General features: G+C 33.3%; 1 protein-coding gene across 5 annotated transcripts in view; it reads right to left on the bottom strand.

The window, feature by feature from the left end:
• LOC117779923 overlaps positions 1–14865 on the bottom strand; it is a 50744-nt gene that overhangs the window by 3885 nt on the left and 31994 nt on the right. For 3 of the 5 annotated variants that reach the window (XM_034616267.1, XM_034616270.1, XM_034616268.1), the window contains 2 exons: positions 8111–8217; positions 5655–5751 (listed from right to left, as the gene is read on the bottom strand). In XM_034616267.1, the coding sequence (XP_034472158.1) occupies positions 5655–5751; positions 8111–8217 (204 nt within the window). Of the gene's footprint in view, positions 1–5654; positions 5752–8110; positions 8218–13593; positions 13861–14865 lie in introns of those variants that run through there. The other 2 variants (XM_034616271.1, XM_034616272.1) reach the window with 1 other exon arrangement.

The raw sequence follows: 14865 nt of genomic DNA, 5'->3' as shown, positions 1-14865 counted from the left end.
ATTCATGAAAGTGAACAGAAAAGACGTTCTTCCAACTTTGAGCTGTCTAAGATGATTCACAACTCTCGAATCAGTTCAGAATTGTGAACTACTTACAGAGAAGGAAATTGTTTCACTAAAAAGTTAAATGGTTCTATTTCAGTTTTCTTCTTTCGGTTTCGGTATCAGTACCGGTACGTAACGGTACACCAAATCAATTTTGAAACATTTTAAAATAATAAGTTGTCGTTTTATAATGATTATGACATCAAATAAATATATAGATCCAGAGAAATACAATTTTATTAACGAATTTCATAAAATTTGAATGCAGAATAAATTAAGATGCCAAACCATGATCAAAATGACATTCCGTTTGAAAATCGGTACAGTTTAGCCAAAGTTATGTCAGTTCGAAGTTGCTTAAGCCTCTGACCTAGCAACTTTACAAGTCAAAATATTTCTTAATTTTGACATGATTTTTTACAAGAAAATGAAAGTCCTCAGAATCAAGTTTAAAGTGTCATTTTATACTAATTAAGATGTAAGGAGTTGATTAAAAGTAAAAACTTTAGATTTAAAATTTTGAATTTTCAAAATTTCAAAGGGGGGACCCTTATTATTAACGTGATGGTCGAAAAATTAAAAAATTTTCTAAATGCAAAAAATGTAAATGCAGTAAGAATTAAGAGACTGAATCATGATCAAAATGACATTTCGATTGAAAATCGGGTCAGTTTTCTTTAAGATATCACAGTTGGAAACTTGTCAACTCTTTGACCTAGAAACTTTACCACAACTGTACCAGAACAAGCGTTTCGGGATTTCGGTTCTTGAAAGAGAATTAATTTCAGTTAGGTTCCGGTGTTATTTCCAGGTTTCGGGACCTAACCGAATCGAAGCCGGAACCGATACTTGTTTTGGTTTGCTTCCCTTAAAACAATAATTAGATATATAAAATTTAAAACATTGTTCTATTTTTTAAGTATGTATCACTATTATCTCTTGAAATTTTGAAGCCAGACAAAATCAACTGTCTATTCCCTTTTAATTGCAATTACAATTCCAAACCCACATTTTAATTTGTAAAATTTCTGCCTCAGAGCTGAACAGTGGATGACATCAGCTGCTGGATAGTTCGAGTTGTTCCATTAAGATTGCATCGCAATTGCCGTAGCCAAACTAATGCACTTAATTTTAATAGCACAGGGCATCAAATAAATTGTTACTCAATTATTTTTAGCACGTCTTTATGCAAAACTTTTGGCCAACAATGCAACAATTAAGCCTCGCCTGGTCTATCTTTCTAGTTACCTTTCTCTAACTAAGTACTATTTACTTTTTCTGTTTTCTTCTCATTTTCTTGGTGCATTTTGCAACTTGGTTAAAAGTCATTAGGCCAGGCTGACAGTTTTTTTTTCCCCGACGAAGAGCAAAACTTTTTACCAAGTATAACTTTTATTGAACTCATTTTTGTTGTGGTTGTTTTTGTCTAGGCAAGTTTATGGGTTCTATTTTCTTGTTCTCGAGCTGCTTTATGACTTGAACTTAAAGTTGTAGCAGATTCTGCGCTCCAACTAAAAACTATACGAGGCCATTAGGCAAATATGTCAGCAGCGTGTGGCAATTAGCCAAGTTATGCGATATAAAACGTTGGCCAACGCTCGACTTTTGCTCAAGAATTCTTTTTCTCTCTCATTTTATGGCCAACCATAATTAAGTTGTTTTAAACGCCAAAGATGGAAATGGTGGGGCAAAGGGGGAAAGGTGGGTGGTATGGCATACATAGATCGTTTTTATGATAAATTGTGCGATTTATGTTTACAAAAAGCAAAAGGCATTAGCGATGCATATGAGAATCATTGGATACATCAAGTCTCAAAAGCCCTGTACTAAAGACATTCAAATAGATGCCATAAAATGATCTGAGACAATATAATACTACCTGGAATGTGTGGGCTGGAAAACAAGCAAAATAGTTTGGTAATTTGTGGCGTCTGTCTATATATAAAATATTGTAAATTAATAAAATCTATAGAAAACATTTTTGAAACCTTGCTTAAAATGTGAGAACTGAAATTAGCCATGATCTGCTACCTAATACCGAAATTCCTATAGTATTTCAGTTAATTGAATATAATGGGTAAACAGCTAGATAGATTGTAAAGATTTTCACCTAAATTAATTGATTCAATAATAATCTATTGTTCTCGGGCAATTATATACTAAGACCCATTATTTAAATGTTTAGTCTCAGTTGATTAACTAAATTATATTTTGAAATTTAAAATGTAAAAATATAGACATTGAAAAATCGACCCCAAATATATGTACATATATTATACATACTAATATCTCTACCGATCACACAATCCCAAATTCAGTTGTAATATTTTCCCAATTTCCGCCTTCAAATTTTGGTTGTTAGCCTAGCCAAGAAACTTTCAAAAAAATTTATTTGAAGGCTGGCATTGATTAGCAGTTATTGTTATTGTTTTTCATTGTTGTTATATCATATTTTGTCATATTTAATAGCATTGCCCGTCAAAAGTAGCCCAGAAAACAAAACTCGTGCGACTCAATCATTTGTTTTGACCAATGTATCTACAAATTTGATATGTGGGCTTTAATTTATGAGTACTATGTAGAGCCCAAGTGTCTGTGAACCTATCATAACGCGTATCATAGAGAGTCATTGATTTCTGCCACTTTTGATTGATTTGTAAGGTTGCCCCAGTTCCGCATTATTATGATAATATTATATAGCATTTTGTCATCTCTATTAATTATGCAAATGCATATTTAATACAATTAATGCCTGCAGCTTCATTAATATCCACTCACTATGATGAAAAACTGAAATTGCAACTTTACATATTCCAAATGTCTCGCAAAAAAATCAATATTTGATTCAATCACTGACAAAGTGCAAAAATTGCAACTTTGAGGCAACTTTTGCGACCCGCAGGCTGTCGATTCCTCCACTCTCTGCACGTCCCCCTTATTCACTCTGCCTCATTTCCATACCCCGCTCCCCCTTCCACATTATTGCTGTCACATCACCTGTAATTATTAAGCATCGCTACGTTTTACGCGCCATTGATTTCCCCCTGGATTTGAGGGCAGACAGTGGCAAAAATGTTGAGTCAAAATCAGTTGGAAAAAGGTAGAAATAAAATTTCAATCACTTTGAAATTTATGCAAAAATCAAATTAAATAATTAGACTGTAAATGAAGCTGCCTTTCCATGGCACACCTAATTGATTAACTTGATTACATTGACTAGGCGATATTGATTCGATCTGGTGTCGTTGACTGTCAATTACATAAAACACTAGCAACAATATACATTATTTTTTTACAAGTATGTATAGATAGAAAAAATTATTAAGACAGTGAATTTTTTTATACGCTTTGGAAAATATGAAAATGAATTTTATTATTCAGTGAAGCTATAGAATATTTAAATATTAAATAATTCTACAAAAATTATATATATCCGAATTAAAAAGAAATAGTTTAACTGAATAATTTATATAGTTCTTTAAATAGAATTATTTTTTTTTACATAAATTTTATGAATGTCTAAAAAAAGGCATAATCATTTTTTTTAAGTTTTAGAAACACTTTCTCTCTTTTCTTCCTAAACTAAATTACAATATCATAAGAATCTTAGTAAGGGTACTAAAAATGTATTTGCTTCAAAAAATTCGATGAGGCTCAATGAGGCTCGACTTTGGTCATGGCTCGTTTGGCGGGTTGATGACTCCGCTAATAAGTGTGGGTGTCTAAGCTATGATGATGTCCATTTATAGCCATATATATATTTTTTTTATTTATTAAACTTTTGAAGGCCTTAGATATGAAAAATGTATGCATTGAAAATTTATATTTGTAATTAGTTGATTTTGATAAGAGATACATAAAGAAACATGGGTTAATTTTTGTGAAAATAAGTACAAAATGTGAATTTTTATATATAGTTAACTGTCTGACTTGTATTGGCTCAGCATGCTACTTTAGTTGTTAATGGATACAGTAAAGTATCTCATAGCTGCCAGTTAAGTATCTTAATGAATTATTTAGCTACAATTTGTCTCCCAAAGTATTTTCGCACTTCCCAACTTGGTTCTTTTTCACATTAATTTCCAAATTTTTTTTTATCGCAAATTGTTTATTTTGGAAAATTGCCCGCAATAAAGCAAATGTTTGTTGCTGCTTTTAAAATGTGTTTTAATTTTAAAGTGAAGTGTAAACAACAATGTTTGCTGGCTATTTATTGAAGTTACCTTTGTAGATGCTTTTTTTGTAAAAAAAAGACAAGAAAGAAAATTAAATGAAAATTAAACGTTGTGTATAAGTAACAAAAATAAAAGCAATTTTCCCATGATCTCTTTACAGTCGTTCTTGTTGTTGTTGTGTGCATGTTAAGTGGCATTTGTGTTTTTTTTATTCTTGTTGCAGTTTTATGTGCATTTTCCTTATTTGTTTAAACAACAACAAAAACAACGGCAACAACATCAGTAACAATTTCATTGCAATCGTGTTTTTTTTTAAATTTTTTTTTGCTATTGTTGCTTTCCTGTTTTGTGAGTGTTTTTTCAGTTGCCTTTAAGCTTCGTATTTGTTTTGTTTTAATGGTATAGTTGTGCGAGATGGAGGGGAGTGGCAGTTGGGCTAGTGGGCCAGGCTCATATGGGACGAACCGATAGCTATAGTATAGTTAGGCAAATTAACATGCAGTAGCTGCAAGTTTTAGCCAATTAGTTGAGTTTGCCAAAAAGTTGGCATGGTAATGAAGTTCTTCCACAGCGAAGGGGGAAAAGTGCAGCAGGAAGTCGGGGGAATTTTTAATGAGAAAGTGTGTGCCCAACAAGTGTAACAAAGTCGCTGGAAAATTACCACTAAAATGCACTAAGTAATACATGAATTTCTCTATATGCTACGCACAATTTGCCGAGCTATCAATAAGAATTTTTCTGTTCCTTCCCCCTTTTTAATATAACGATCTCTATCAGGAGACCTCAACACGGCAAAACGTGACTTTATGTGTCAGACTCAGTGGGGACTGAATTTATATATGCATTTTAAAGGTGTGTCCTACTGCCGTCTCATAAAGTTATCCACTCTGCACTTCCCCTTAACGATTCAGTCATAATACTTGTGAGTATGACAAAGTTATACTCGTAGTTGTCATAATGCTTGGCATAAATCCCGCTCTGGTAATAGAATTTTACAATGCGTAGTAAATAAGCGTGAGATGTGAGTTTGTATCTGTTATTTGTTGGGTGAGCTTAAAACCTGGTCAAGTTGTATGGGAGAACTTTGGGTAATTGAGAAACGTGCTGAAGATTTAGCGATGCAGATATGTAGAGTGACAAAAGTGACGAAACATTTAAGTATGGAATTGAATTGAGTAATATAAAAAAAATTGTTTGTTTTAAATTCATTTTTACAAAATATTAATATATCTAATCATCCTTAAAGAAATTAATTTAAATTGTAAATTATTCAAGTAAAGTTAAATTAATAAATTTTCTATATTTTTGGCTATTATTAAATATATACATACTTTCAAATCTCCTTTACCGATACCATCTTCATTGTTAAACCTGAACACTTCCAGAGACTCGAACTTCAATTCATTGCTGTCAACTTGACCTACTTTAACTTACCTTAAATATAAATTGTCCCATATCCGAGGCACGTTCATTGGCCGATCCTGAGGCACGTTTAAAGCAATGCAAATAGTCGCGGGTGAGCACAAAGTATCTGCAATAAAAGAGAAACATACAAATGCAAATATTACAATTCGAAATAATTGTTAAGACTTTAAGGCCAGACCAATATTTTAAAGGTCAATTGGCCAAAGATTCACTCAAAAATCATTGTTATATAATTATTTAAAGGAAAAAAAACTTGAAAGCAACAGCTTGAAAATTGCCACTGCAACAATTGGCCAAAAGTCAACCCCTTCCCCTTGCTCAACACAATGGGCCACCCGCAGTATCTGAAATAAATAATATTAATAAATAATAAATCATGCAGCAAAATGAAAAAAGAAGTCAACGCTTAACACTTGAGATACTCAAACTTCGACTCAAAGCGACTTTACATTTTATGGCTTTCAAAAGACGATGATAATAATGTTTTATCGACTCGGTTGCAGCTATGAGAAGCATTTTATTAATGTGCAAAATTCGCGTTTGATTTGCGAATAAAACATAAATTATGTTTTGCCAAAACTTAATAATGCATGGCTTCAGATATGCGTATTTGCTTAGAGAAAACTTTAGCCAACGATTTATTTATGGCTAAAACTTTTTGGGCAAAGGCACTAAGAAATGTTTTTCCAATTTTCAAACGCCTTCAAATAATTTACAAATCTTTTGTATAAGCCAGTTTTGCTTAGGTAACAAAGACGGTCCAAATTGCTCACTCCCAAGCCAACAGTTGGCAGACGGCAGTTGGTTGAGCTCTGGGCTCTTGGCTCACAGCTGCTTATTAACGTGGCCAAAAGCAGAGACGATAAATGTTTTCGTTAGCTCTTTAGGCAAACTCGCAAAAACCGAATAATGTTTTCGAACTTAGTTTGGGTAATTGCTTAACCATTGCCTGAGATGGCTAATAATGGACTTGCAGTGATTAGTTGAGCTTGTTATAGATGTTGAGGCTTCATTCAGACCGTTAGAACTTAATGACTAGAAGCTTTGGAGTATACACTTCATGTGAAAAACGATAATCAGGAAGTGAATGGATTGGCAATAAGTTCCAATTTAAAATGAGCAGAAAGATGGAGGACTAACCAACATAAGATTAATATAGACATTTTTACCTTAAATGTCAAATTATATTTTATTTTCGTAAATAAAAAATGAATTAATTCCACTCTCCTATAAAAATAAAGTTAGAATTTCTGTTAATCTACATCTACCAATATTTCATATTTCTTTACAGGAAGAACTATTAGTACCTTTAATTAGTTGAAAATTTTAAAATATATACAATTTTTCTCAAATAAAGCAATAAAATTAGTTCATTAATACGGTGAAATATCAGATTTATATCATGAAGTTACCAAATACATTTCAGTTTAATGCACATTTCATGCAATCGAACAATCAAATATTCACAATTGATAGCTGCGCTTAGTGGCCATTAACTGTCAATTAAAAATGTGCCGATAAACGTAATTACCAGCTCAGAGACCGATCCACCAGAAAGAGATGAACACTTTGATGCAGCGTAATTAAATTTCAATTAAATGTACAAAAACAATAACAAAAGCACAGCCATCTGTGGACTAACCGGACCGATATAGCCACCCACTCACTTTGCTGGTAAAACCATTCACATTTCGTATTCACATTTTGCATCTCTGCTGCTCGAATACGAAACGTAAACTTCAGCCACTGTCAATTATGCGCTTTTTGCAATTAACAAACCCCCCCTCGGTAAATAAATTTGCATACATTTGCCGGTAAATTCGAGAGAGGGTTGTTAAATTTCACAATTTTTCGCCAGGTAATGCATATTATATTCGAAAATGATTCAAATTTATGCACGCATACACTTAAAGAAAATATGAATAATTTTCAGAGAAAATGTTGAATTAAAGTGCAAACATGTTTATCGAGAAAATTATTAGGAAATTGCAAATTTATAGATTTTCTGGGTTTTCCCCAATCCTAGCAACAAATGTTGGATCATTTATAATTTTTGCTTGCCCCAGATTTAACTTTAATTTTTTTTCTTTACAGTTTATAATTTATTTTTAATTGTATTTGTATTTTTAATCTTTAACTTAATTTTTATACTTGGTAATTTTTTCTTTGCCGACTGCTTTTAGTCGTGCATAAATAAATAAATATTAAAAAAAATATCTGTATATTCATAAAAAGTTTAAGATATGTTATGAAATATGAACAAATTATTAAAAAAGTCTTTCTACTTTAGAACAAATTTTAAGTGTTAGCGAAATTGAAAAATATAGTCTATAACAACCAATAGATAGATATCTAAAAGATATTTAAAATTGATTGCTATTAAATTTTTTATATATATTTATTTTATATTATTTTTTCTTTCCTTGAATCTCTGAATTAAAAGTGAATAATTATGATTTGCTTACCTCTCCTTCCAGCGCGAGAAGAGACGATCCCGCTGCTGCCAGAGTAGACCACGTTTAATGGGACCCGTCATGGAGGCCACAGGAATGCGACCCGCCAACAGAGATTGCTGTGAATGATACGAACGAGTGCATATGAGTTAGTTTTCACTGAATTTGCACATTTGGAAAACAAATTACGAAGTGTGATAAAAATTTCTTTGCGTTGGCTCAGCTGTTTTTGGCTGCCTGTCACAGCGGCTGTCATAATTCTTGTGCCCCTTGCACTTTATGGTACTTTAAATAATTTAAGCAACAACAAGCCGCTCGGTCTGGCTCCCATGAGCTATGATTAATGTTCCTTTAAAAAGCCGCCACTTGCGCCGCTCTCAGTCCCCCAACCCCCCTACTCAACCCCATCTGAAAGCATCCCCCAGCCGCCAACACCCATTTAAGTTTTGCCTGCTGCACCATAAATTCCATTTTGGTATGTTTGGTATGTCTTTTTTTGTGCGGTTTGTTGTTGTTGTTGTTGGCTTGGAAATTTATTACCAACAGGGTTGTGTTTTAATATTTTAATATTAACAAATGTTTCGCAGCAAGTTAAATTATACTTATGCGAGGGCGTATACTTGATATAACTGGGCAATTATAATGGGTTAATCTTTTGTGGCTTACGCTTAAATTAACAATAAACAATTCATGTGATTTACGCATTTGTGATTAACTTATTTCAAATAATTAGCTACAATACGACGCTGTAAAATGATGGTGAAAAATGCAAATTAAAAGATTAAAATGAATTTAATACTGTAAAGGGATAAAGAGTAAGCACTCTTTTATAAATTATACTTTGTTATAAATTGTATATTAATACCTTGAATTTTTATCTATGTCAAATCACTTATTTTCTTTAGTTTTCTATTCATTTTACTTGTACATTTTTTCGCAGCTTTATTTTCTCCTTAAATGTAACCCTTTAATGTTTTGCTACCTGCTGTTATCAGCTTTTTAAATAACCCAGCTTGATGCCAAATGGCTTCAATCATCATTTGGCTTCTTTTAAATGGGAAGAGACCACAGCAGCCAAATCACCAGCTTTGTCCCTATGCGCGCAGAAAATAAATGTCAAACATTAGGCTGTTCATTATAAAGCCATAAAAATAGCTACTCGGCGGTTAGTTGTGGCTACCTCGATGGCCCGAAGCGGACAGGCTTAATGATATGCTTATGGCCAAAACAAACTAACGAAATCAATCCATACGGCAATGCGGGGCGCTAACGGGCTTTTCGACTTGACAAAAGCATAAATCGGAATACCAAATAATGAATTATCGTTTGGGGCGGTGTCCAATCGGGTTCTAAAAGGCCAAGCCGGCACATTGGGGAATGCGCATCAATCGGTTTTAAGTTTGTAGATACAATTTTGGTAGATGCACATTGAAATTTGGAATCTGAAATCTCAAATCTGAGAAATGATATCATCAGCAGAAAAAGCAGCAGCAAAGCGTTCGCTTAATTCGAAATACTTTTCAAGCGATAAATCTTTGACACGCTGTATTATATTTTGACCAAACGAAAATGAAGATACTTTTTTTGTTCAAGCTTCGTCTTCAGTCTTTGGTTTTATCACAGCCACACAATCTAAGTAGAAGTTCTTGCCAGTTTGCTTTTGGCCAGAGCATTAAATAAGGTTCTGGCCAAATTAACGGTAGTCACGTTTAAGCGTCCAGACACAAACAACAACAACAACGACAGCAACAAGAGTAAGAGAAAGAGGAGGAACAAAAGGCATGCCTTGGCTAACTTCAAATTCAATATGGCAACAAAATGGGGAAAGAACGTACGAAATTGTGCGGGTAATTTTCTCCAAAGGGGGAGAAGAGTCAGTCCAAACTTAATTTAGCACATTAAAAACTATTGTTCAGTTACGAGCAGATAGACTGAGGATGAGTGGATTTTGCTTTCGGGGCTAGGAACGTGCAGCGACCATTGAATTTAATGAGCAAATGAGTTTCGGCCGAGTTCCTGAAATTGGAACCATTTTGTGGGCGGAATATTAAGTGCTTAACTTGATTAAAATGTGTGTCCGCTTATAGATGCTCGTATATCAGCTAGTTAAGATACTAAAGATACTCTATTTTAGAATTATTCTGCTTAGCATAATGATGAATATTTAATTTAAAATTCAAATTAAATAACATATTTACTTTCATGAATTTTTTCACATGATAGTAAGTCAGTTTATTAAATGCTTTATTTTTTCTGTGTTGTTATTGCTCATAAATACTTTATATGCTTGACCTATTTTTGCTCATTATCACCTTCATCTGCTATATACTAATACCATAATAGAATAAAGTCCCAAAAAAATTATGACAACATTTACTAATAAAGACAAGCAAAAAAAAAGAACAACAAACAAATAAATTTTCTTTAAAAGAAAATTTGAAAAACAAAAAAATAAAACAAAAAAATTAAAAAAATCAAATTAAATTTTCGTCACGTTCTGTGCATGTAAATTATGGCCACACCAAAGCACAACGTATCTAATGTGTTTGTTGTTTTGTTGATTGTTGTTTTGTTGTTTTTGTGCCCCATGTGGAGTGACTGGGAACGGAAATAAAGCGAATAATTGTTCAACACGCATCTGTGGGCCTTTGAATATTGGGAGTCTAACGACTTTTTTGTGAGTTATTTTTATGGCAAAAAGTGTGCTAAAAGCTGAAAAACTGTAACTGCAACTCTTAACTTGATACTGTCTTAAATCAATCAAACTGTGCATTCAACTATTACTATCAGGCTGCAAAACTTAAATTGAAAGCTAAACAGATTGAAGATAATCACCGATGATGACACAATTGTTCAATAATAATCGTTTAAGTATGAGTATATTTGTAAGATCTTCTGCTGGGTCTGAACGTGAACCGAAATCAAAGCCAACATAACATTCACAATTTATGGGGTCCAAGAAAAGAGGAGCGTCAGAATCTGCCAGAGATTGGCACCGTTCTGTGTTGGCGTCTGATTGAAATGGGTGTGTAGGTGTGTGTGTTAGTGTGTGCGTCTGTTTGAAAGTCTCTGAAGATGCAGTGCGAGGGTCACTTATTGAGTAATCAACCTTGGCTAGATTTATTATTATTAAATTTATCAAAATTGGATTAAGTTTGGTTTATCTCATTTATGAATAAATCAAATGAATTAAGTTGAATAAACAGCAATATAAATATGGCAAAACAATTTTTATTAAAATTTGTAAATTAAATTATCAAAAAAGTCTTGAAAAAAGTGAACTAAATAAACGAATTCTGTCGAATGAATAACTAAAAATAGAAAATTCACAAATTATAATCATCCAATGTCTTAAAAATTCCTTGTTTAATTTATCTACATATGAACATATTTTTATCGTTTTCTGTCGAATATCTAAGTACATTAGAAAGGTTCTTAATCAGAATGAATGTAACGCAACCAAGTTGAAATATCTGAATGTATTAAGAAAACTTTAAAACCTCTCGAAACTGTATTGAGCCTGTGGGTAGCTCAGAACAAGAAGTTATATATTGAAATCACGACTCTTTCTAAAGAGCTTAGATCTTTATACAGCTCTAAGTACCAACTGCCATTGCCAGTTTGAATCTCATTCAACATGCTGGAATTTTTTTCGTATGCCAATCCAATTAAAAACCACTAAAAATGCGCCATAAAAGGCAAAGGCCGGCCTGGTCAGACTAGACCCGGTAATTATGTAAGCAGCACAGACTGTGACTGCAATAATAATACAAGTAGTACAAATAAATATCAAAAGCCAAAAAAAAAAAAAAAATGCCAGACATATTTACGTGCCAATTTTGGCGACGTCTTGAATTCATCATTGAGCAAAAAGCGCGCTCGTAAAACTTCCAACTTGTCTGATACTTCAGCTTCCTGCACTCGCTGGAGTTTCCCAACAACAAATAAAAAATAAAAAAAATGACATAAAATGCAATGAAAATGGGGGCATTGCGGTTATATAATTTTGTCTTCATTTTTTCTTGTTGGTTTGTTTTTTAGGCGCGGGAAAATAAGAAATTTATTCAGAGCGACAATGGGAGACAGCTCTTAACCTGGCCAAAAGTTGGGCCCAACATCAAAGTCAAATCGACATAAAAAGTAAACTTTAGCGCAAGACATTTTCTTATCAGCTTATCATGGTGCATTATTTTCTCTTTAACAAAGTTAAAATTATGTATCTACAAGTTTGTTTATGTCTGCCTCGCCATGCTGTTAATTAAAAATAAACTCATTTAAATGATGTTTGCACACTGATAGCACGAATGTGTCTTTGAATAGCAGTAAAATAGTAGCTAAATGATAATATTCAGGTAACGTTCTCCATGTTATCTGCATTGTATTGTGCAAGCTGATAACAAATTTAACAATTGAAGATATGAACAGCTTATAAACAAGGCAAAGTTTTAGACCAGAAGCTCCGCAAGTTTGGGTATCTTAAACTCTACAGATACAGATCAAAAAGAGTAACTATAACTAAACAAATTCTATAATAACTTCAAATTCATGATTAGCAAAAAAACTGAAACTTATCAGATACATTTAGTTGTAGAATTTTATATATTTGTGAAACTAGCAATTTCTTGAAACTATTAGCTTTCTTTTTCATATTCATCCGGAATTATAAATAAATGAAACATTTTCATTTAAATTACAAAGACATTTTTTAGCAGTAGCTTGTACTTTGTAATCTTATTATTCATATCATAAATCTTTTCAACAAATACCTGAAAAGTTGCAAACAGTGTTGCAGTTGAAACAATTTCTTCAAAGCCTCTTGAGTCAATGACTTTTGCAAAAATAAATATGAATGATTAAAAACTTTTAATTTTATAATTTAATTAGTCACACATCTTCACACAAACTACTTTGGCAAATGTTGAAAATCAGTGAAAAGAACACACACACAAAGAGGGGAAAACTCAACTGAGCTGTGTGAAAATTACGCGACTGGAGAAGGAGAAGGAGAATGAGCGCGGGGGAAAGGGAAAACTCAAAGGTAGTGTAGGAGTCGCATTTTTATAATTTTTATTATACTTTTCTACATTTTTTTTCTCTCTAATTTTTTTCATGTTGCCACTTGAAAGCACAGCAAGTATTTATGACTGCTTGTTGGATGGATGACTGCCTGGTTGGTTGGTTGAATGGATGGATGGCTGGATCGTTGGATCGTTCAATGGTTGGAGCGTTGGATGGGTTGTCGTTGTCGACATCAAAAGGCAAACAACGGCAAGCATAAATAAATATTAAAAAACATTTTATGATTTCGCTATGAAAAAGTCAAGTCAGAAGTATAATCTGTTGGAATGAAATTGAATTTCCCAACACACTGGAAATGCTGCAACAATGTGTTAAGTTGGCAAACTGATGCCAAATTGTTCAATATTTGCACAACGGTAATTGAAAATAAACTAAAGACCTGACTGATACACGTATGGTACATATGTTAAGCTCACCCAGTAAAAGTCCGTTGATAAGATCATGACACGCCTGCCTATAAAAGATGGTCTGTTTACTATGCTATAAATACCGATTTATAGGCGATGCATATAGGCATTTAATGCTTTTCTCTGCTTTTGTCGCGACAATTTGTGGGGTTTTCTTTGTTTCTTTTTCGAAATTCCTAAGCACACACAGCACTAATGATTCTTATGCGCTGCTAAACAAACATTTAGCTATAAGAAGAAACCAAAGCGCGAATACAACATCGACGACGACGACGATGACGAAGTTTACCACCGACAACGAGCAACTTCCATTGACGACTATTCAAAAATTCTGAGCGAAAAATATATTTTTCATGCTGCCAGTGGCAGCGGCAGACCGCCTAAACATTTTTCACATATGGCAAAAACAAGCCCAGTCCATTGTGTATGGTTCTACACATGAGCACGCAAAGTATCTGCGCGGCAAAAGTATCTGTAGCTGAAGCTGTTGCCGTTGCTGTAAATGTATCTGTATCTGTAGATGTTGCTAGAGCTGTTGCTGTTGCTGTTGCTTTGCTGTTGCTTTTGCTGTTGTCGTCTGCCGTGACGTGACACACATGTGGGCAATTCTATGCAGGCAATGCCAGTTGTTATTTTTCTTAATGCTCTTGTTGTTGTTGTTGTTGCTGTTGTTGGTCTTACTGTGTTTAGCCAAACATGTGCCTACGGTTTTTATTTTATTTTATTTTTTTTTTGGTTTTTTGTTTTCGACTGGCTTTTATGGTTTATGTGTTAATAAGGCGACCTTCAAAGCGCTCTGAGATTTTTCTTAGCTCTTTTTTTTGGCATCAGCAAAAAAAAGAAACCTAAAAAACGTTGGTTGTTTTACACAGACCTGACTGTGACTATGAGCATAGTATGTGTTTAAGCTGTTGCTAATGTTATGGTTTGGTAATACATTCTGAACTGTGGGCGTGGCAGCCAAGTGACGTGTTGTCTGTCAGGTTTGCCAATACAATACTGTATATGTTTCTCTATAAGTTGGAGCCTAAATGTTTGCAGCCCCTTAATCGACTGAAATCTCTTTAAATAACTTAGCATATTAATCTAAACATATTATTTAAATTTGTAAATCTAAAGCCACTATTACTCTATATTCATTATTTAGCATAAAAACCAAATAATTTTAGCTAAGCTTGATGGTTTTAAAATCAATACTGTAATTCTTTGCGGAACTAAGACTGGTTATTTTAGAATTTATGTGTTATTCAAATTCAAACAAGAACCTAAATACCACTAAAA

The sequence above is a fragment of the Drosophila innubila genome (assembly GCF_004354385.1).
Source record: "Drosophila innubila isolate TH190305 chromosome 2L unlocalized genomic scaffold, UK_Dinn_1.0 4_B_2L, whole genome shotgun sequence".
NCBI classification, from domain to species: domain Eukaryota; kingdom Metazoa; phylum Arthropoda; class Insecta; order Diptera; family Drosophilidae; genus Drosophila; species Drosophila innubila.
Note: the sequence above shows the minus strand (reverse complement) of the source record. Positions and strands in the feature narration are given on the sequence as shown.